The sequence below is a fragment of the Neopelma chrysocephalum genome, unplaced genomic scaffold (genome assembly GCF_003984885.1).
Source record: "Neopelma chrysocephalum unplaced genomic scaffold, ASM398488v2 Primary Assembly neopelma1_61b, whole genome shotgun sequence".
NCBI lineage: Eukaryota > Metazoa > Chordata > Aves > Passeriformes > Pipridae > Neopelma > Neopelma chrysocephalum.
The window spans coordinates 12,821,539-12,839,286 of record NW_020897717.1 but is presented as its reverse complement, the minus strand read 5'-3'; the positions used below and the strand labels follow the sequence as shown (position 1 = coordinate 12,839,286).

Below are 17,748 nucleotides of genomic sequence, written 5' to 3'. Positions count from 1 at the left end.
TGTCTTGTACATTCAGACCCTATGTGTGTGCTGTCCTTGTCAGGATTGAAAGTTGATTGACCATGCTAGAATTGGAATTCAGATTTTTGTACTTGCTTTTCCAATATGTTTATGAAAAAACTGCTTATATTGATATTTGCAAGGATGCCAAAGCCATGCACCAGCTAACTCTCCATGATAAATCATACACAGGGTTTTTTTAACTTCTGTTGCAGACAAACATACTGAGCTACAAGTGACTTGCAGGAGGATTTTGAAATGGTAAAGAGATGTCAGAATGGCTTTTCTGGGGGCAATGAATTAAAATTTTGCAGAGTCTTAAAGCTATGCTTTCTGAGCTGAAAGTCCATAGGAGGCCTGAAAAACTATTCTGCAATTGAGTTCAGTGTAAGAACTATTTCTTGGCTTTCTAAAGGCTTTGTTCCTTCGTTTCAGGGTGGCTCACAGCTGACTATTTCTTGTCTTTCTAAGCACTTTATTCCTTTCTTTCAGGGTAGCTCACAGCCACTGCTGTCTCATGTTGCCTTAGCAGTTGCAAGTAAACTGACTTCAGCATTGTTTAATGCTGCCAGGTAATAAAATAAATTACCTTTTTTTGCTTGTTTTCGTAATAGCTGCATAATAGTTTGAGGATTTTTAGGACCACTAGTGTAATTCTGCTTATGTGGTTTTCTATTGCAAGTGGCTGGCTTGGTTGGAAGAGTAAACATGAAGAAGAACCTGCCCAAAAACAGAAACCAAAAGTGGAACCTGCAACCCCATTGGCAGTGAGGTAAGTTGGCTTTTTTCACTCTCAGTTGCTTTAGATCTCGTATGTTTTTATGTATTTGAATGATTTTGAAAAGTGAATAATTGATGAATATGTTTATTTTTCTTGACTTTAAGCAGTGATGATAGTTTGCAGGTCATTTGTTTTAAACTTAGTTTCATTTCAGTTTATCGTTCTGGACAAATAATTTCTCATATCTTTCACTTCCAGTGTGTGGGCTCATTGCTACTGTACAAGAACAGTGTGCACAGTTTAATGACAGTATAAGTTCACAAATATTACTCCTGAAGCTTCAAAGAAGCCACATGAAATGCTTGCTGATTATGATAGTTTAAGGCCCCTCACAAAACCTAGCAGGTATCCTGTTTCCCTGTTGATTGTGGAGAGAGGAGAATGGGAACAACAGACTGTAACCTAATGTTGTCAAGAAAGCCGATAAAAGACTAAATTAATTCCTGATGGTTCTCCCTTGTTTTTTTTTAAGTATTCTCAAGACTCTTCAGCAATAAGAGAGGGCATATAAAATAACCCAGTGCTTTGAGATCCTTGTGTGACAGTGCATGACAAGACCATCACTTATCCTAGTTTCTGAACTTTGATTTTTCAGTAGGACTTAGACAGATCTGTAATATATCGTGGTAGGCAACACAAGAACTCTTTTTATAATTATCTCTTAATTTTACCTGTACCCTATGTTACCTTAAAAAAAGAAATCTTAGTCCTTATAAGAATCTGTTAACTGTTTCTGAAGAAAAAGAGGTATCTAGTGTTTTTGCTTGTTTATTGTTATTATTTTTTAGGTTTGGGCTTCCAGATTCCCGTCGTCATGGTGAAAGAATATGTCTTTCCCCATGTAACACTTTAGCAGCAGTAACAGATGAATTTGGAAGGGTTATTTTACTGGATGTTACAAGAGGACTTGCAGTTCGCATGTGGAAGGGTATGATGGTGTATATTAGTATAGCAAATAATATTCTTCAAAACACTGTTGCTTCTTATGTTCAGACTTAACATGTCAAGAATTTTAATAGGTTGCTTTATTACAAACCCAAGTCAGGTGTAATATAAAGTCTATAAGGGTATTATTGTAAATTCCTGAAATACTTATATGGCCTATAGTTAAAATCTGGTCTGTTTCTGTTTGTATTATATAGATTTTTCTTAATTTTTTATCTTCACAGACTGTTTCTCAAGAGAAAAGTTTTAACATAACAATTTTTTGGAAGAGCTTTAGCTCTGTTGTCCAAGGTTCTTTCTTTTGATAAACTCTAATACCCTCTTTAATTCTGCTAAGAAAGTAAACATTTTGAAAAATGGGTAAGAAGGTATACAGCTTGTTAGATTGAGCAAGAAGGGAATCCTCAGTCTCTTCTAAATTGAGAGCTTTTTGTAAAATAGTGCAGATGTTAAGCTCTCAAATTTTGATTATATCTAATGGCACTACAATTTTTATTTCCTCAGTAGAATCACAATTTTGAAGCTTTTTATGAGATGGAAAATAAGCTTTAAGAATAGGTGGAAAATCTCTAGCTCTTTTCTCTCTCTTCCATGTAACCAATTCAGAAGATTAGTGGTCATGAATATAGTAGCTACTTCAGTGACATACTGACAGTGCAATAGCTGGAGTAATTGCGTTTCCCCTGTGCGTTTTTCTCTTATATTTTGAAGCTGATTAGTTATAATCTATGCTTTCTCATATTTTCTGACATTTTTTCTTTGTTACTGAGAGCTTCATGTTATCTAGGTAGTACTGTTAGAGTCCCAAGGTTTATTTGATAGTTGGATACATATTTAGAATTTGCCAGCCTTTCCCCAGTGAGGTTGTTGAGATGTGAAGTAGCTTCCTCTTTTCTTTTTCTAAGCAAAACTGTCTGCTGAATTAAATGTTTTGGATCATACCTTTTGTCATGAATTGAGTTGTGAATACTTGTCAACCTTCTCAGTATAATATATCTTGTTATAAACTTGATTTATACATTAGTATTTCACTTGTGGTTTGGAGTCTTCAATTCTACTTGCTAAACCATTACATAGTTCAGTGATGTCATTATAACATCTCTGCCTTTTTTGTCTAGGAAGGTTTTATGCAGCAGAGAGAGAAGATGAGTATTTTTGTCTCCATAATAATGCATTTTAATGATGAAAACATATGAATAAAACCTTATCCTATTTAATAGGTTATGCAGTGTATAAATTGGCGTACACTAATGAACTTCTGTCTTCTCTTACCAAGGATACCGAGATGCAGAAGTTGGTTGGATACAGACTGTAGAGGACCTTCAGGAGAGGGAAAGTGAGAAGATGGATTCTTCTCCTTTTGGAAATGCACAGGGTCCAAGCAGGGTAGCTCAGTTCCTTGTGATCTATGCTCCAAGGAGAGGCATTCTGGAAGTGTGGAGCACGCAGCAAGGGCCTCGAGTTGGAGCCTTCAATGTGGGGAAATATTGTAGGTAAGAAACAGGTGGTAGCGGGCTGTGCTGCTGCAGTGAAGTGATATGTGAATATACCAGTGGTAGAAGTGCCCACGGTGCTGGCAGGCACCTTTTGAGCTGCCCACAGTGTTTCTACTGAATGCAGCTTGGTGTTTTATAGAAGGGGACTTTGTCATATTTTATCACTCCACAGTCTTTCCTCAAGAACATGTTTAGCCATTGTTAAACCTTAGCTTTATAAAACTTGTTGCCTTTTTATCTAGTGTATGAAAGGGGAAGGTTGATCATTTTGTTCTTCTCTTTAAAGGCCATTTTTTGTTTGTTTCAGGTTGCTGTATCCTGGTTATAAAATAATGGGTCTAAACAATGTGACCAGTCAGGGATGGCAGCCCCAGACTTACCAGATATGCCTTGTTGATCCAGTCTCTAGAAGTGTAAAAACTGTCCATGTACCTTTCCATTTAGCGCTGAGGTAAGGACTTTCTGAGCCCTATATAACTAAATTATTTCATTATTGCTTTTGGAAACAGTATTTTATTTAGAGAGAGCAATTTTGCTTTTCGTTTTCAAGTTGAATAGTACTCTGTAATGGTCTAATTGATTTGTATGTATTAACTTGATTTTTGTTAATGTGATGTTACCTTAAAATAGCATAAATAATTAAAAAAATACAAGTCTTTTGAATCATTCCCTTTAATTCTCTTCACTCATACAATTAAAATTCTTGTCCTTCAGTGATAAAAAGAGTGAGCGAGCAAAGGATATGCATCTAGTGACGAAATTAAATGCTCTACTCAAAGCTAAAACCTCAGATCCAGGTAGGTTCTTTTGTGTAGTTTCTTAAGATTGCATGTTATCAAATGCTTCTTGGGTTATTTGTCCTGCAAGTGTACAAACACAAGGGTGATTGTGGTGTATTCTGACAGCTGTATGTGCTGTGGGTTACTAGATTCAGGTAGCTTGGTTTTTTTTTGTTTTGTTTTGTTTTAATAAGCTACCAGATTAAATTTGTCTCATACCAGAATCCAGTATAAGCCTTGTGTGCCATGTAAATCTTGTGCCATGATTAAACACTACTTTGGGTGCTTGCCTAAAACACGATCTCTTTCCAATTCACTGTGCTTTGTAATGTAGTTCAGCATTTGAGTCTAGATATCCTTCTTCCTCTAAGTAACATATATTTCTTACAAAAGACAGACTTGGAGTAAGAGATGCCACTGAGCTGTTATTTTGTTTCATTTTCCCCGAGCTTGGCAACTTCTTCATCTTGATAGCATGAAGCCATGTGCATGTTAGCTGTGGTGCAGGTTGACTTGTTCTTCATAAGGCATTTGAGAAAAATGAATTGAAGTTGTGATTGTGTCTTTGTTTGCAGATTTAATTGAAGCTGAAGCAAAGGAATTAATACTTGATATCAAATACCCTGCTACAAAAAAACAGGTGAACATATAGAAGCCCGTATACTTTAATATTAGAAAAAATACTGCATTATCAGATTAGAGTGCTAAATCTTTTTAAATGGTTCAAAATATTTCATTTTTTCCCTGACGCTACTTGAGGCAAATAACTGAGGTGTTTGGGGTTTTGTTGTTTTTTTCTGAGTTGTTTTTTTACAACATATTGGCTGGAATTAATTTTGACTTATGACTTCCCCAAGGCATCTTCCATGATAAAAGTCAAAATAATAAAAAAAGGGCAGACCTTTCTGTATTATGTGTGAAGGCAACATACAGATGAAAAACTATAGTCCAAGCTATTGTTGGCTTAATTTAAATTTTTTTTATGGTAAAATTAAGTAAATTTTTAATTCTGTTGAATGTCTGCTTAACAGGCTTTGGAAAGTATATTGACAAGTGAACGTGTGCCACTTTCATCTCTCACAAACATCACTCAGACATTAATGGATAATTTAAAAAAACAGGGTAGGTGGATATTTATTTTGCAAATATGGAGAGGCATTTCCACTTTGTCTGCAGTGCTGTAAGACTACTGTAGGACTGTTCTGTTCCACAGTGAGACCAGACTTGGTCTGCTTAGTTTTGCTGCTAGATATCACAGGCTGTTGCTTTCATGTGTCTTTTTTTTAATGCAGACTGCAAATAGCTTGCTAGGAAGTATGCTTTGCTATGCTTGCTGTGTGCCTAGTAACTTGTGATTATATTTAAAAACAAATAAACAACAACTACTGGGCTGGGTACTTGTGTCCAGTAAAAGCTTCCTCCAGAAAAAAGCTTTCACAGGCTTTTGCCTGTGGATGTTTCAATTTATTCTTTTTCCAAGGAAGGAAGTAAGGATTTGGTACATTGGATTTGTGAATTGTAATGTAGTGGAAGCACAAAATCCTTATCACTGAGAATCTGAGCTGTGATCAGATGCTTGGTATCTTTTTTTTTTGGTAAACTTTGCTGAAGTTTACAAAATACTACGTGTTTTGCTAGAGATTTCAGAACCTATGTCAGGAAATGGCATTGCCAATTCAAAGTCTTGTTGCTAAAATTCTGCAAGATTGTTTCTTTGAAATTCTGCAGTTGGATCTTTCTAAATTGGGTGAAACTTCTTTGTGCTTGAGGTGACCCCATTTTGGAAACCCAGCTGGGTATTGAGGATTAGAGTGGAGAAGCATGTGCCTGATGCTTCCTTTGCATGTGCTGGACCTTCTCAGCAATAGAAGCCTGCTGCTTTTTTTTTTTGTTGTTGTTGTTGTTGTTATCACTGGATTCATATTGATTTGTTAGAGGATGAGTCTTTAGCAACAGGAGTCAAGAAGTCCCTACCACTGTTGTGTGCAAGTACTGAATAAACCATTTGTCCCTTCTCCTGCCTGAGTGAGACTCACAATGTGTTTTTGTAGTTTACCCTTGAAGAGATCTTTCCTTCATTTTTATCCGTGGTAGGTTTTTTTACAGTTTTCTTGAAGAAGATAGAGGGAATTGAGAGCTTCACACATGCAGTTCTCTACCTAATTTTGGTTTGGCATTCTAAATTGCTAGCATTATCCATTTCTGTTAGAACTCTTAAAAAACCCAAACTAGAAGGGAAACATGGCCTTTAACACTGAAGAGAGGTTGACAGAGCTGTATACTTCCTGAGGCCTGTTTGTTTGTGTATTTTTCATCATTAAGCTCCTGTTGTCATACATAACATTATTTCCCAGCAGTCACAATAAAGAACAAACTTGGCTGATGTTCCAGCCTTCTAATTTCGTAAGCATATATCTCCACTTCTGTCTAGTAGGTAAAAGATAAAGCGAAGCAGGTGCTGGGCTCTGTGAATGCTGTGGTGTGAAAACAAGTTTAAGTGACTGTGTGAAAAGCTCTCTGTGTTCCTCTCTTGTTTGTAGGATTTTTAATAGCAGTGTGTCAAAAGTGTTTAAGGGTTCCTAGGGTGAAAATCATGTCTAGAAGCAGTATCAGGTGAAAATGATATATTCAGAGGTATCCTTTGTATAGAAAGGTCCTTTTAGGATCTATCCAAAATGCTCTGTTAAATAAATAAGTTGGAACAGAGGTTTTGACATTGTGTTGGTGTTAGTTTCCTATATTCTGGTTGCTTTAATTCTTACTGGAATTTGAATGTCTGTAGATAATGAAGTTTCTGAGTCAAAGATTGTCAAAATGCAAAAAACAGTGTCTTGCTGAGATGAAATTTAATTCATGTCAGTAGGTACCTAAATTTCTTCTGATGCAAGAAATATACTTACAGTGTTGGCAGAATGAATAAAAGATTATAGGTTGTTGTTCTTGGTAAAAGGAAATAGGAACTGTGTTTCAATTTTTGACAATCTCTGGTTCGGCCTTAAACCAGGAAAAGACAGTAGATTTGCCTTGGTTCAGTTCCACATTGTCAGCCTCCTTCAGTTTAAAAATGAGCCTGATATCTTTCTCCAATACCTCTTGTAAAAATAATTCTTGTTTTATACTGCTGTGAAGGGAATATAATCATTGCAAGCAGCAGTGCATCAGAAAATTACACTGAGAGACAGAAATCCTCCGGTTCTCAGTATGTTTCACTACTCCAGGCTATATATTCAAGTTCAAATGCAGTTTTGTTTCTCCTCAGAGCTGGAGTGTGTGGATGAAGGACTGCTGCAGTTCTGTGCAAACAAGTTAAAGCTGTTACATCTTTATGAACTAATTAGCAAACTAAATTCCCAAAGCATACAGAAAGATACTTCACCTTCAGATAATGTAAGTAAATTGAAAATTCATTTGTCTTATAAATTCAAGTGATGATTTAAGCATAAAATTATGTTTTTAAGGCCTCAGGTAAAATAAATAGGTAAGCAAGTTACCCATTTTTGTGGTCTGGAACTTTTAATGAAATAATGGTTTATTATACCTTCCCTCCATCCTTGTAAAAATGTCTAGTAATTCACCTACCTAGTGTTCTTTGGGAGTCGCATGAAGTTGAGATAGAAATTAAAGTAGAACCAGGATCTCCTGTTTTCAGTCCTTTATCCAAAGTGCATAGCATATTCTTGGTTTTGGAGGGATATTCTGGGTCCAGTAGAAGTTAAAAATTTTCATATTTCTTTTTGTAGCAGCATAATTTGGCTTGCTTTTGATATAATTTGTAAAGCTGCTTATACATTTATAAAAGCCATACTGGTATTGTATAGAATTGTTTGCTTGATGGGAGACTGTTATACCATGAGCATGATCTAAAAATGGGAAATATATCTGCTCTAGTCCTTAAAAAGGAAGCTAGACAAGGTCTTCGTTTGATATATGTGAATAACTGCTTTGGAGATCATTGAATCATTTTAGACTTTTTAAAAGACCTTTTTAATGTTCAAGATGAAATATTTTGACTTCTGACTTTTTTAGTTTTTACTATGTTTTGAAAACCATCCATTTGTGTAAGTCTTGTGATGTGGCATTTTTTTTGGCTTTTGCTTCTAAGGACTTGGCTAAACTGCTTCGGCTTGAAGAAAAAGATTTTCATAGGCTTGAAACTTTACTGGAGAACTACAAGAAAGAAAATACTCAAACCACTGTACAGTTTTCTGATGAGAAGGATGACATACTGTCTGTGAAAATGTTCTTGGAATATTTGGAATATGAAAAGGATGTGATTAATGTGAAAAATATGGAAGACGGAGAATATGTGGCTTTAGGTAAGAGGTATTGAACTGTTTGTCAAATTACTCAGACTAATTATAATCTAAGATGCTATAAATATCTTAGCCTTAATTTGGGGGCCTTAACAGCCTGTCTTGCCTTGAAGAAGTATGTAACAGTGCCTGCCACTTTGCCATGAAGTCCAGAAACCTTTACTTCCCCTGGAGGGTACTGAGTAGCGTTGAACAGAGAACGATTGTAATTCACCTGGAGGAGAAGGGGAAGGTGGAGGAAGGCATTTCCCCCTGGATGGGCTCTTGGAGGAGAAAAGGTGTAATTGCGAATAGCTCCCGCTGGATGGCCCCCGAGGGACAGAGATGCTGAGGACAAATACCATTGAGTGTCATGACCAGAGATCTTACTGTGTCGCTGTAACCTGAAGCCAGCTTCCAGAAGTGACAAACAGCACAACAGGGAACATGTACAACAATTAACGTGTTGCATGAAACACAACTCTGGGAGCAAATACATCAGCATTGTGACCTCTGACTATTAAACTAGTATAATGAATGCTTCTAACAAATTTATTTTAATATGCTCTGGTCAGATCTGTCATCATGTCAACCCTTTATGCCTCATGTTGGGCATCAGAAAAGACTGTTGTGGTTTAACCTCGTGGGTAGGTGAACACCACAGAGCCGCTTGCGCTCTCTCCCCCTTCCCCTCCACAGTAGGGCGAAGGAGAGAATTGGGGAAAAATCCCAAGAAGCAAAATTTGCGGGTTAGGATAAAGACAGTTTAATAGGACAGAAAAGGAAGTGAAAGTAATAATAATGATGGTCATAAAAGAATTACAGTATACAAAGCAAGTGATTCACAACGCTCACCACCTGCTGACCAATACCTAGGAGCCCCCAGCCACCTTTCCCCCTAGTTTATGTATTTAAAATTATGTCATATGGTATGGAATATCCCTGTGGCCAGTTCGGCCAGCTGTCCTGGCTGTGTCTCCTCCCAGTTGTTTTGCTCCCCAGCCTGCTCACTGGAGTGATGAGCAGTGGTGTTAGAAGCTGAAAAGTCCTTAAATTATTGTAAATAATACCTAACAACAGCTAAACCATCAGTGTGTTAGCAACATTGTTCTCATCCTAAATCCAAAACACAGCACTGTATCAGATACTAGGAAGAAAACCAACTCCATCCCAGCTGAAACCAGGAGATACAAACAGTACAATAACCTTTGTTTTGTTATGAATCCTGCCACTGCAGGAGTCATGGAAAGTAGAACACTTGTGTCCTGTATAATGAACCTTCTTATCCACTAAGCGTAAACCATCAGGGCATCCTGGATGTAACTTATCCCTTTGTATTTCACTCAGTGTGATCTGATCAATAGATTATCTTTCACATAAGTGTGAGCGGAGAGGCTGTGGCTTTAGATGCCATTTATAATGTCAACTGATTTTTTTCTTCAGGCAGCTTTTTCTTCTGGAAGTGTTTGTGTGGGGAGAGTTCCATAGAGGAAATGTGTGATGCATTGGAATCAGCAGGTTTTACTCCACAAACCTTGTTGGTAAGATACTAATTGCATAATTTAAAACTTAGAATTAGTATTTTGAAAACAAAACATTGAAAAGAAAAAATCTGCGTGTTGATTCTTGGATTAATGTTGTGTTCAGGCTGTGTTCAAATCCTCCCACATTCAGTTCTTTAGTTGCTCATATTTGTATTTCCCAGTTAAGAGATACCAAAAAAAAAGAAAAGAAAATTCTCCATTAGAAAATGTGGGAATGTCTAGAATATGCATTTAGAACTACAAGTGTTATAAAATTTTGCTGAACATTTCTTCTGCAAAGAAGCAAAAATTATGAGAGTAAATAATTTCAGGGACTAATTAATTTGTTAGAATTCCTTTTTGTAAGCAAACAAGGAAATTTAAAAGAAAAGTAAATTTTTCGGAATTATTAGTAGTATTCAGACAATCATCTTTATCTTTCATCTGCATGTAATTGTAGTTTTGTGCTACTTTATCTGAATCCACTACTTAATGATGGAAATGTTTATTTCAGTACTATTTGCCCATGTTAAAGTTTTCAGCTGTAGCATTAATAACTACTAATGTTTGCCAAGTTGAGCCTTTAAAAGAGGATGTTTTCTAGGATATCTTTCTAAATTAAAGCTAGAGATGGTATTGTTTAATTTCAAAATCTGTCACAGTGTGCTTATGTGGTATATTTTTAACTTCGTGTGTTAATATAATGGTTCATGGGTGTAACATTTAGGCTCTGTGACACAAAATTTGTTTGAGAAAGTGTTTGCATTAGGTATATTACAATATTAGACTTTCATTCTATTGCTTTAATTCCATATTCTCTTTTCTTACAGTCACTCCTTCTCAATTTATGGCTTTCCAAGGAAAAAGATATTCTAGACAAACCAGATTCTGTCAGTTGCCTTCACACTATGCTGTCACTTCTGAGCAAAATGAAAGGTGAGGTGTGCATTTGGAATACTCAAATGCAACTGTTACTATTATTAGAAATCTGCTACTCTGACTAGCCTGTATTATCACTTAGGGTTTTCCCCCCTCACAAATTATGTACCAGAACTAAGTGCTGCATGTTTATGGACTAACCAAAAATACAGTAAAAATCTGAAGAGTGCCACAGTTAAAGGCCTGTTTCATGCTTTGCCTTTTCACTCAACACTAAGTTGACACAACTTCTATTTGGCACCAGAAGGCGGCTGTCCAGCTCACTTTCCTCACATTTTTTGGATGTATAGTCTTGTCTCTACTTGGTGCTGACTGACTCTCAGATGTTCTTGAGGCACTGTTATTCTAGCAACATTTGTATATTAAACACCTCTGTAACTCGAGGAGTAATCTATAAAGTCAGTTTGCCATTATTGGGGGTAGGTTGTACATATAAATGAATATTGATTCTCCTACCTCACACAGAGCTGCTGTGAGTAAGTCTGTGCCAGGTTCCCTTATATATACTTCACCATAGAGGCACCGTTATCAGTTTGACACTGGAAGCATGAATAAGCTGCTGCTGCTGTCTGAATAAATTAATGCTGCTGAACATGAGGCAGTGTGAAGAGAGACAGTTTGAATGCACAGGATATGGCATCTTGAAATCACAAAAGAAGCTGTCTGCATTGTGAAGTGTCTTTTTATGCTATTCCTTAGATCTCGTAAGCATACAGCAGGTTGGCTATCTAGTGATCTAGATCTACTGTCTGTTTCCTACAGATGAATTTTGGAGAATGAGTGATTCGCATTCCATTTTCAATTGAAGTAGAATGTAGAAATTGTACAATGTAGAAATTGTGTGCTATGTATATAAAAAATTATAATGTAGAATAATTGGAAATTACTCCTAATACAAGCTGTATTAATTAGTGCTGGTTTCAGGGTTGGTTGTTACTGTACTAGTTTTGACACCTAGTGATCCAAGTTGTTTCCTGCCCTCCCTTTCCCTTCAGTCGCTATAGATGAGTCATGGGACACTCAGTCGGTTTCCCCCTGGTGGCAGCAAATGCGCACGGCCTGTGTTCAGTCCGAAAATAACGCAGCTGCCTTGCTGTCTGCTCATGTTGGACACTCTGTAACTGCACAGATAATCGACAGTGTGACAGAGAAAAAGGTGAGTCGTCTGGGACCTGCTTCTTCTGTTTTAATTAATATATCAGTTCTGTGCAAATTGTTGTCTTCGTAATAGAAGAACATCCTCAGCGTTCATTTGTTGCCATTCTAACATGGGCATAAGCATGCCATCCTGCAAGCCTGAAAGTTTGCATTGTAACTTAAAGGATATTATGCTGAGGTGATTTAATGATGTATTGAAATCATTGACAAAACATATTTAAATATGTGATGGAAACTGTACATTGAATTTTTCTCGTGATAGCAAATGATGCTGACAATCTTAAAGCTTACACAGCTTCCACATAAATTTAAGTGCACTGAACTTTGGGTGGTAAACCTGTTTTAACACGTTTCTGTGATTTATTTTTTTATGTGATTTTATTTTTTAAAGCGTACTGTTGAATTTTTATAGGACTTATGTTACTATCCCTTCTTAAGGTGATGGGTGTTTGGTTTTCTTGGCAATAAATATCTTCACAAAGTTGTGATTAAGACTATGAAACTGCATAGCATTGCAATTCAAAATGGAAAATGTTAGTCCATTTCTAAACAGTATTAGACACATGAGTGTTTTACTACTTGTCGTAACAGATTATATGTGGCTTAGGTGATATGCAATCTTGCAAATAGAACCTTGGTTTGATTTGGAAGAGACTTTAAAGATCATTTGGTTTCAACCCCAAATGATGCCATGGGCAGGGACACCTTCCATTAGCCCAGGTTGCTGAGAGCCCCATCCAACCTGGCTTTGAACACTTGCAGGGATGGGACATCCACAGCTTCTCTGGGCAACCTGTGCCAGTGCCTCTACACACTCACAGTAAAGAATTTTTAGTATGGTGGTAGGATGTGGAAATATAGGTGGATTATTCATACATGTAGCAAAGGTGTATAGAGTGAAGGATTTAAAATGAAATATTTTTGAAGGGATTCTAAGCCACTTTTTGACTAAATAGGAAATTATAAAGGGAACTGTAAGACGACCTTTTAGATTGTTTTATTTTCTTAGGCTTTTATTTAAGGATCTGTGCATCTTTTGAGAAGTGTGAGATGTTAACTTACCTTTGCATAGCAGTTAATGCATATTTTGAACTAAATTATTCTTTAAAAAGCAGTAAGCCTTGGGCTATAGCTTTCGGTTATAATTTTTTTGTAAACAAAACCGTGCTGCTTTAAGTGAACAGACCTAAATCAGTTCATATATTCTGTTAGTTTTCCCAAATAGTTGTAGGTTCAGACGCAGAATCCTGGGAAGCACTTTCCCTTGATACTGAATATTGGAAGCTTCTGCTGAAACAGTTAGAGGATTGTCTGATACTTCAAACACTACTGCACAGCAAAGTGACCAAAAGGACAAAAAGAGTTTCATCACTCCAGACTGAGCCTTTGGGCAGGCTGTCTGTAAAGAAATTGCTTGAAGCTGGAAAAGGTACGTTTTTTCTCTTGGAGACATTGTTAATTGTCTTTCTAATAGACCTAAAGGTAGTAGTTAAAATTCCTGTGTTTTCTCGTCTTTATATTCTGAATTGTAAATAATCTGCAATACATTGGCTATACCTCATACGTTTTTTTTCTTTTTTTTAATCTCTTAGGAGGTATTGCTGACACTGTAGCAAAGTGGGTTTTTAAGCAAGGCTTCAGTCCTCTTGTACTGAATTTGGCCCAATACAAAACCAATACAGATAGTAATGAAGAATCTGTAGAAATGCATAATAACCTCTTTCTTGAGGAACCAGAAGCAGATGCAGGCTTGGAAACAATCCTAGGTAAGAAAAATAGCATGAATTTTTCAAATTATAAATATCTGCAGAGGTGTTTTAGTTGCTGCTTTGTAGCAGAAATTACAGTGGAAAGAGGTCTCTCTTCTAACTTCAGATTTTCTTCTTCTAGAGCTGCTGCAAGTTGCATATCAGCAATTTCCATGTAGTCTTGAAGTGGATGTACTCCATGCACATTGCTCTTGGGAATATGTAGTGCAGTGGAATAAGGACCCAGAGGTAAGAGAAATTAATTTGCATGGAGTATTGAGTTCATAAAAACATGAATTGCACAGACTGACTTTGAAAGCAGTTACTAGTTATGATTTTTTTGTTGTAAGTGGTAAGCAGAATCTGAATTGAGAAGATGAATGTAGGTCCTGAGGCTGAATGGCACCTCACAATGCCAGGACTATCAGACTCTCAAAAGTAGAAGTGTGGAAACTGGGTAAAAGTAAGCAGCTTGGAAAAGGATTTTGACTGTATTTTGTGCAAGTGTGGAATAGTTTATGTACTGTAAAATAGTGGTGAACTTTTTCTCCATTCTAGATATGCTGAAAGAGATCACAGAATACTAATTTTTTTAGACTAGAATCCATTCTATTTAAGGAGGAGAGGGATTTCTTGAATGTTCTTGGATTCCCTGGCCGCTGCTGGGAATTGTCAGAAAAGATAAAAATTTTCTCCTTTTCTGCTGCTGTCCTATAGTTTCTCTAATGGAAAACATTGTCCTAAGTTCAGATGATATTAAAACCGAAATCAGCACTCCTTAGATCTGTGCAACATAACTTGCTGTAGAATAGAACTTACTCCATCATAACAAAATCGAGTAAATTTAATCTATCAGAAGGGAATTTTGTATTTGAAAAATGACTGTAGTCATTGGAGGTGCCTTTTAGCAAAGAGTGTTAGCAGTACATATAGTAAAAAAAAAAGCAACAAAAAAACAACCTAAAATTACAATACTGAAACAAACTTTGCCATGTGTACATGCGTTTGTCAGATATGGATAGAGAAAGTTGCAATATCAGTAAAAGTTACAAGTTTTATAACTCTCAAAATAGTAGCTTTAGGATAATCTACCTGGACACTTTAAGAATTAATAATTTACATTTCAAACAAGTTTTGAATAATGTAATGACTTGTTCTTTTACCTTTTTTTTTTTTTACATAAGGAAGCATGTTTTCTCACAAGGTCTATAGATCATCTAAGATGCATCATTAATGCTCACGTTCAGCATGGTAAGTACTAAATTATTATTAAAAATTACCTTTGTTGAAATTGTAAAATGAAAGAATGGATATTTGTTGACTGGAGTAAATGTATGCAGTACATAGTAGTGATGGCCATTTTGTCTTAAAAAAAAACAAAGCACCCCAAAACTTTCTGCTGGCATTCAAGCTTTTGTTTTTCACAATGAAACTGAGTTTCCATCAGAACTGTGAAAATAAGTTGGTTAGACAAAGTCAATATGTTTAACTAAAAACATTTTCAAATAAAATTGCTTTGAAATGATTTTTTAATTTGTATTTAAATAGTGAAAAATGTCAAAAAAATGTATTTTTTATACTCTGTTTTAATGAATGTGATGACCATTTTCTTTTTTTGTAGACTATTTATGTATGCAAATAAGGTGCACTCTTTCTGTGTACCTACAGTGTTTAACCCAGTCTGCATAATACAATATTTTTAACGAATGATTCATTGCACTTGTGATTGTATTTGATCACCAAGGCAGTCTCCTCCTGAGACATCTAAATTCTAAGTATAAAGCAGTGAGGATAACTCGCAAATCCTTCTTGTTTCATTCACCATCTTGTAAGATCCCTTTTCTATTCATGTGGAGTTTAGAAGTGTGTGATTGTTCTAGGTATCGCTCTGATGATGTGGAATACATTCATAGTAAAAAGGCTTTCTTCTGCTACATATCTCATGGACAAGGTGAGTGCAGTATTGCATTATAAAAAATGTTTTGGTTTTTAAAAGTATTTGGAATATCATTCATTTAACCATGGAAACCCCCACTGTTTATTTGCTTTATGTAGCTAACTCTTGAAATTGATGAGGAATGCATGTTTTAAAATACCAAATCTGTTGAACGATTAACTATAGGCAGCTGATCAACACTGACTGGTGTGTACTGAAAACTTAAATGCACTGTTGGTTTGTAGTTGCTAAATGAGAAGTATTTGTGAAACAGTTTTTATTTCTGTTAGAAAATGACAAACAGCTTGAAGTGTTTTCTCTGTGCCTATTTCCTGTTAAGTTACTACCACAAAACTAGCACAAGCAGCAGATTTTCCTAATGTTGGTCCAAGTTTTGCACATATAAGCTCTTACTCTGCAAAACACAGAACACTTGGTGGATGTTGTTGAGCACTTTTAACTATTGCTACTATTGTAATTCAGCTTTTGTTCTAGTATGTAGCTTGTTTACTTTGAATTTTACCAGTCTTTTGTCCCTGCTAAATTTCAGTTTTTTCATGCTTATAACTAGGCAGTGGATCTGTTTACTGGAAGACAGTTTAGGAAGAGTAGTGCTAGTAAGTGATGGATCTGTTTAAATTGTGTGAGGAGAATCTGCCTGTTGCTTTGCCAGATGTGCAGCAGCAGCTGAGTGTTTTTCAGCACAAAAGTCAAGATGCAAAGAGAAGTGTTGACAATGATTAATTCTCAAGGTTTATGTTATCAAAGCAGTAGCACAACTTCCAGAAAAATGGAGTTTCCATATTTGTGGGCATTTAATCAGTCCCAAAATCAACAGCTGAAAGTTATCTTGAATTCAGACTGTGACACAGCATGATGGATCACTTGAATTTGAGTTTAAATAGTCCCCTAATTCGGGACCCTGGAATCTCACTCCAGCTGTTGTTCAGACTCTGCCATGATTTTGTAAGCGTTACTTTTATGTTGTGCTATGGAATAGAGAACTTCCACTTACCTGTATGAGCTTCATCATGTGCAGCATTGTAGAAATTGGACCTCGTAGTAACATTCCTAAACAGAATATGATTGAGGTGTCACTTCTGAAGAGTTCAGATGGGAAAAGCACGGAAACCATGTAATAACTTGCTTGTTAGACCTTATCCATGTCAGTGAATATGGTGGAGTGTTCACTCTTCCTTTCCTTTTCCCTTATTCCCTAGTGTTTCTTTTTAATATCACACTTGGTGTTACAGCTTTAGTTCTGTATTCTAGAAATCACTGGGAATTTCTTAGCTGTCTTTAAGATTTGAATGAGGGCCCTGGGGCCTTATTTCTAATCCTGGGGTTTAAGAAGGATGAACTAAATATGGACATCAGTGATGTTAATTTCTGTACAATCTGCATCAAATCTTTGGTTGAAAGCAAGATACGCAACATGCTGTAGTGAACTATTTTCTCATTTTGTATTAGGAAAATAGTAATAAAAGGTTAAAATGTGGGTAACAGATATTATAATGAAAATTACTTAGTTATGATGAATTATTTTTTTTTAAACAGGTTGGAAAAGCTCCAAAGGACAGATTATGCAGACGGGCAAGTAATACTACTTTTACCTAAGTGGGAAGAAATAAATAGAAATCCCTTAAATTTAATGCTGAAAACTGATATGATCAGGAAATGAAATTTACTAGATGGGATTACTTGATTCAGTCTTCCTTGGAGATACAGTACTGTAAATGGCTACATTTCACTTTATTCCAATTTTTCATGTTATTTCTAATTCTTTGTTGTACTTCAGTGAGTATTTGTTTACATTTAAATATAACAGGTTAATAAACTGAGCCAAACTTTGTGTTTTATGTTAACAACTGTCTTAAACATACAGAGCTAATAAAAGCATGTTTCAATTCCAACTGAAACGATTTAAATCACACTGTTTGTTAACAGGACGTAGGTATGAGTGACACAGCAATGACAGCTTTCCTTGGCTGCTGTTCAGAACTTCTGCAAACTTTGCTGGAGGTAAGTTTTTATTTTTCCCATAGAAAGTCAGGAACTAATGGATTCACATTTGATTTTAAAGGCTGTGGTTTTACCAACTTCAGTACTGTTCAGTTCAGACAAATATTAATGAACTTTTAGATGATAGGA

General features: G+C 36.0%; 1 protein-coding gene across 3 annotated transcripts in view; it reads left to right on the top strand.

Annotated features, from left to right (window-relative positions):
* Positions 1–17,748, top strand: part of RAB3GAP2 (RAB3 GTPase activating non-catalytic protein subunit 2) — a 45,580-nt gene that overhangs the window by 22,456 nt on the left and 5,376 nt on the right. For all 3 annotated transcript variants that reach the window (XM_027681725.1, XM_027681726.1, XM_027681724.1), the window contains exons 11-30: positions 493–572; positions 683–772; positions 1,570–1,709; positions 3,003–3,219; positions 3,530–3,673; positions 3,937–4,019; positions 4,577–4,641; positions 5,033–5,123; positions 7,261–7,388; positions 8,104–8,317; positions 9,737–9,834; positions 10,647–10,752; positions 11,751–11,911; positions 13,126–13,342; positions 13,506–13,679; positions 13,804–13,910; positions 14,846–14,912; positions 15,542–15,612; positions 17,155–17,190; positions 17,545–17,619. In XM_027681725.1, the coding sequence (XP_027537526.1) occupies positions 493–572; positions 683–772; positions 1,570–1,709; positions 3,003–3,219; positions 3,530–3,673; positions 3,937–4,019; positions 4,577–4,641; positions 5,033–5,123; positions 7,261–7,388; positions 8,104–8,317; positions 9,737–9,834; positions 10,647–10,752; positions 11,751–11,911; positions 13,126–13,342; positions 13,506–13,679; positions 13,804–13,910; positions 14,846–14,912; positions 15,542–15,612; positions 17,155–17,190; positions 17,545–17,619 (2,364 nt within the window). The remainder of the gene's footprint in view (positions 1–492; positions 573–682; positions 773–1,569; positions 1,710–3,002; positions 3,220–3,529; positions 3,674–3,936; positions 4,020–4,576; positions 4,642–5,032; positions 5,124–7,260; positions 7,389–8,103; positions 8,318–9,736; positions 9,835–10,646; positions 10,753–11,750; positions 11,912–13,125; positions 13,343–13,505; positions 13,680–13,803; positions 13,911–14,845; positions 14,913–15,541; positions 15,613–17,154; positions 17,191–17,544; positions 17,620–17,748) is intronic.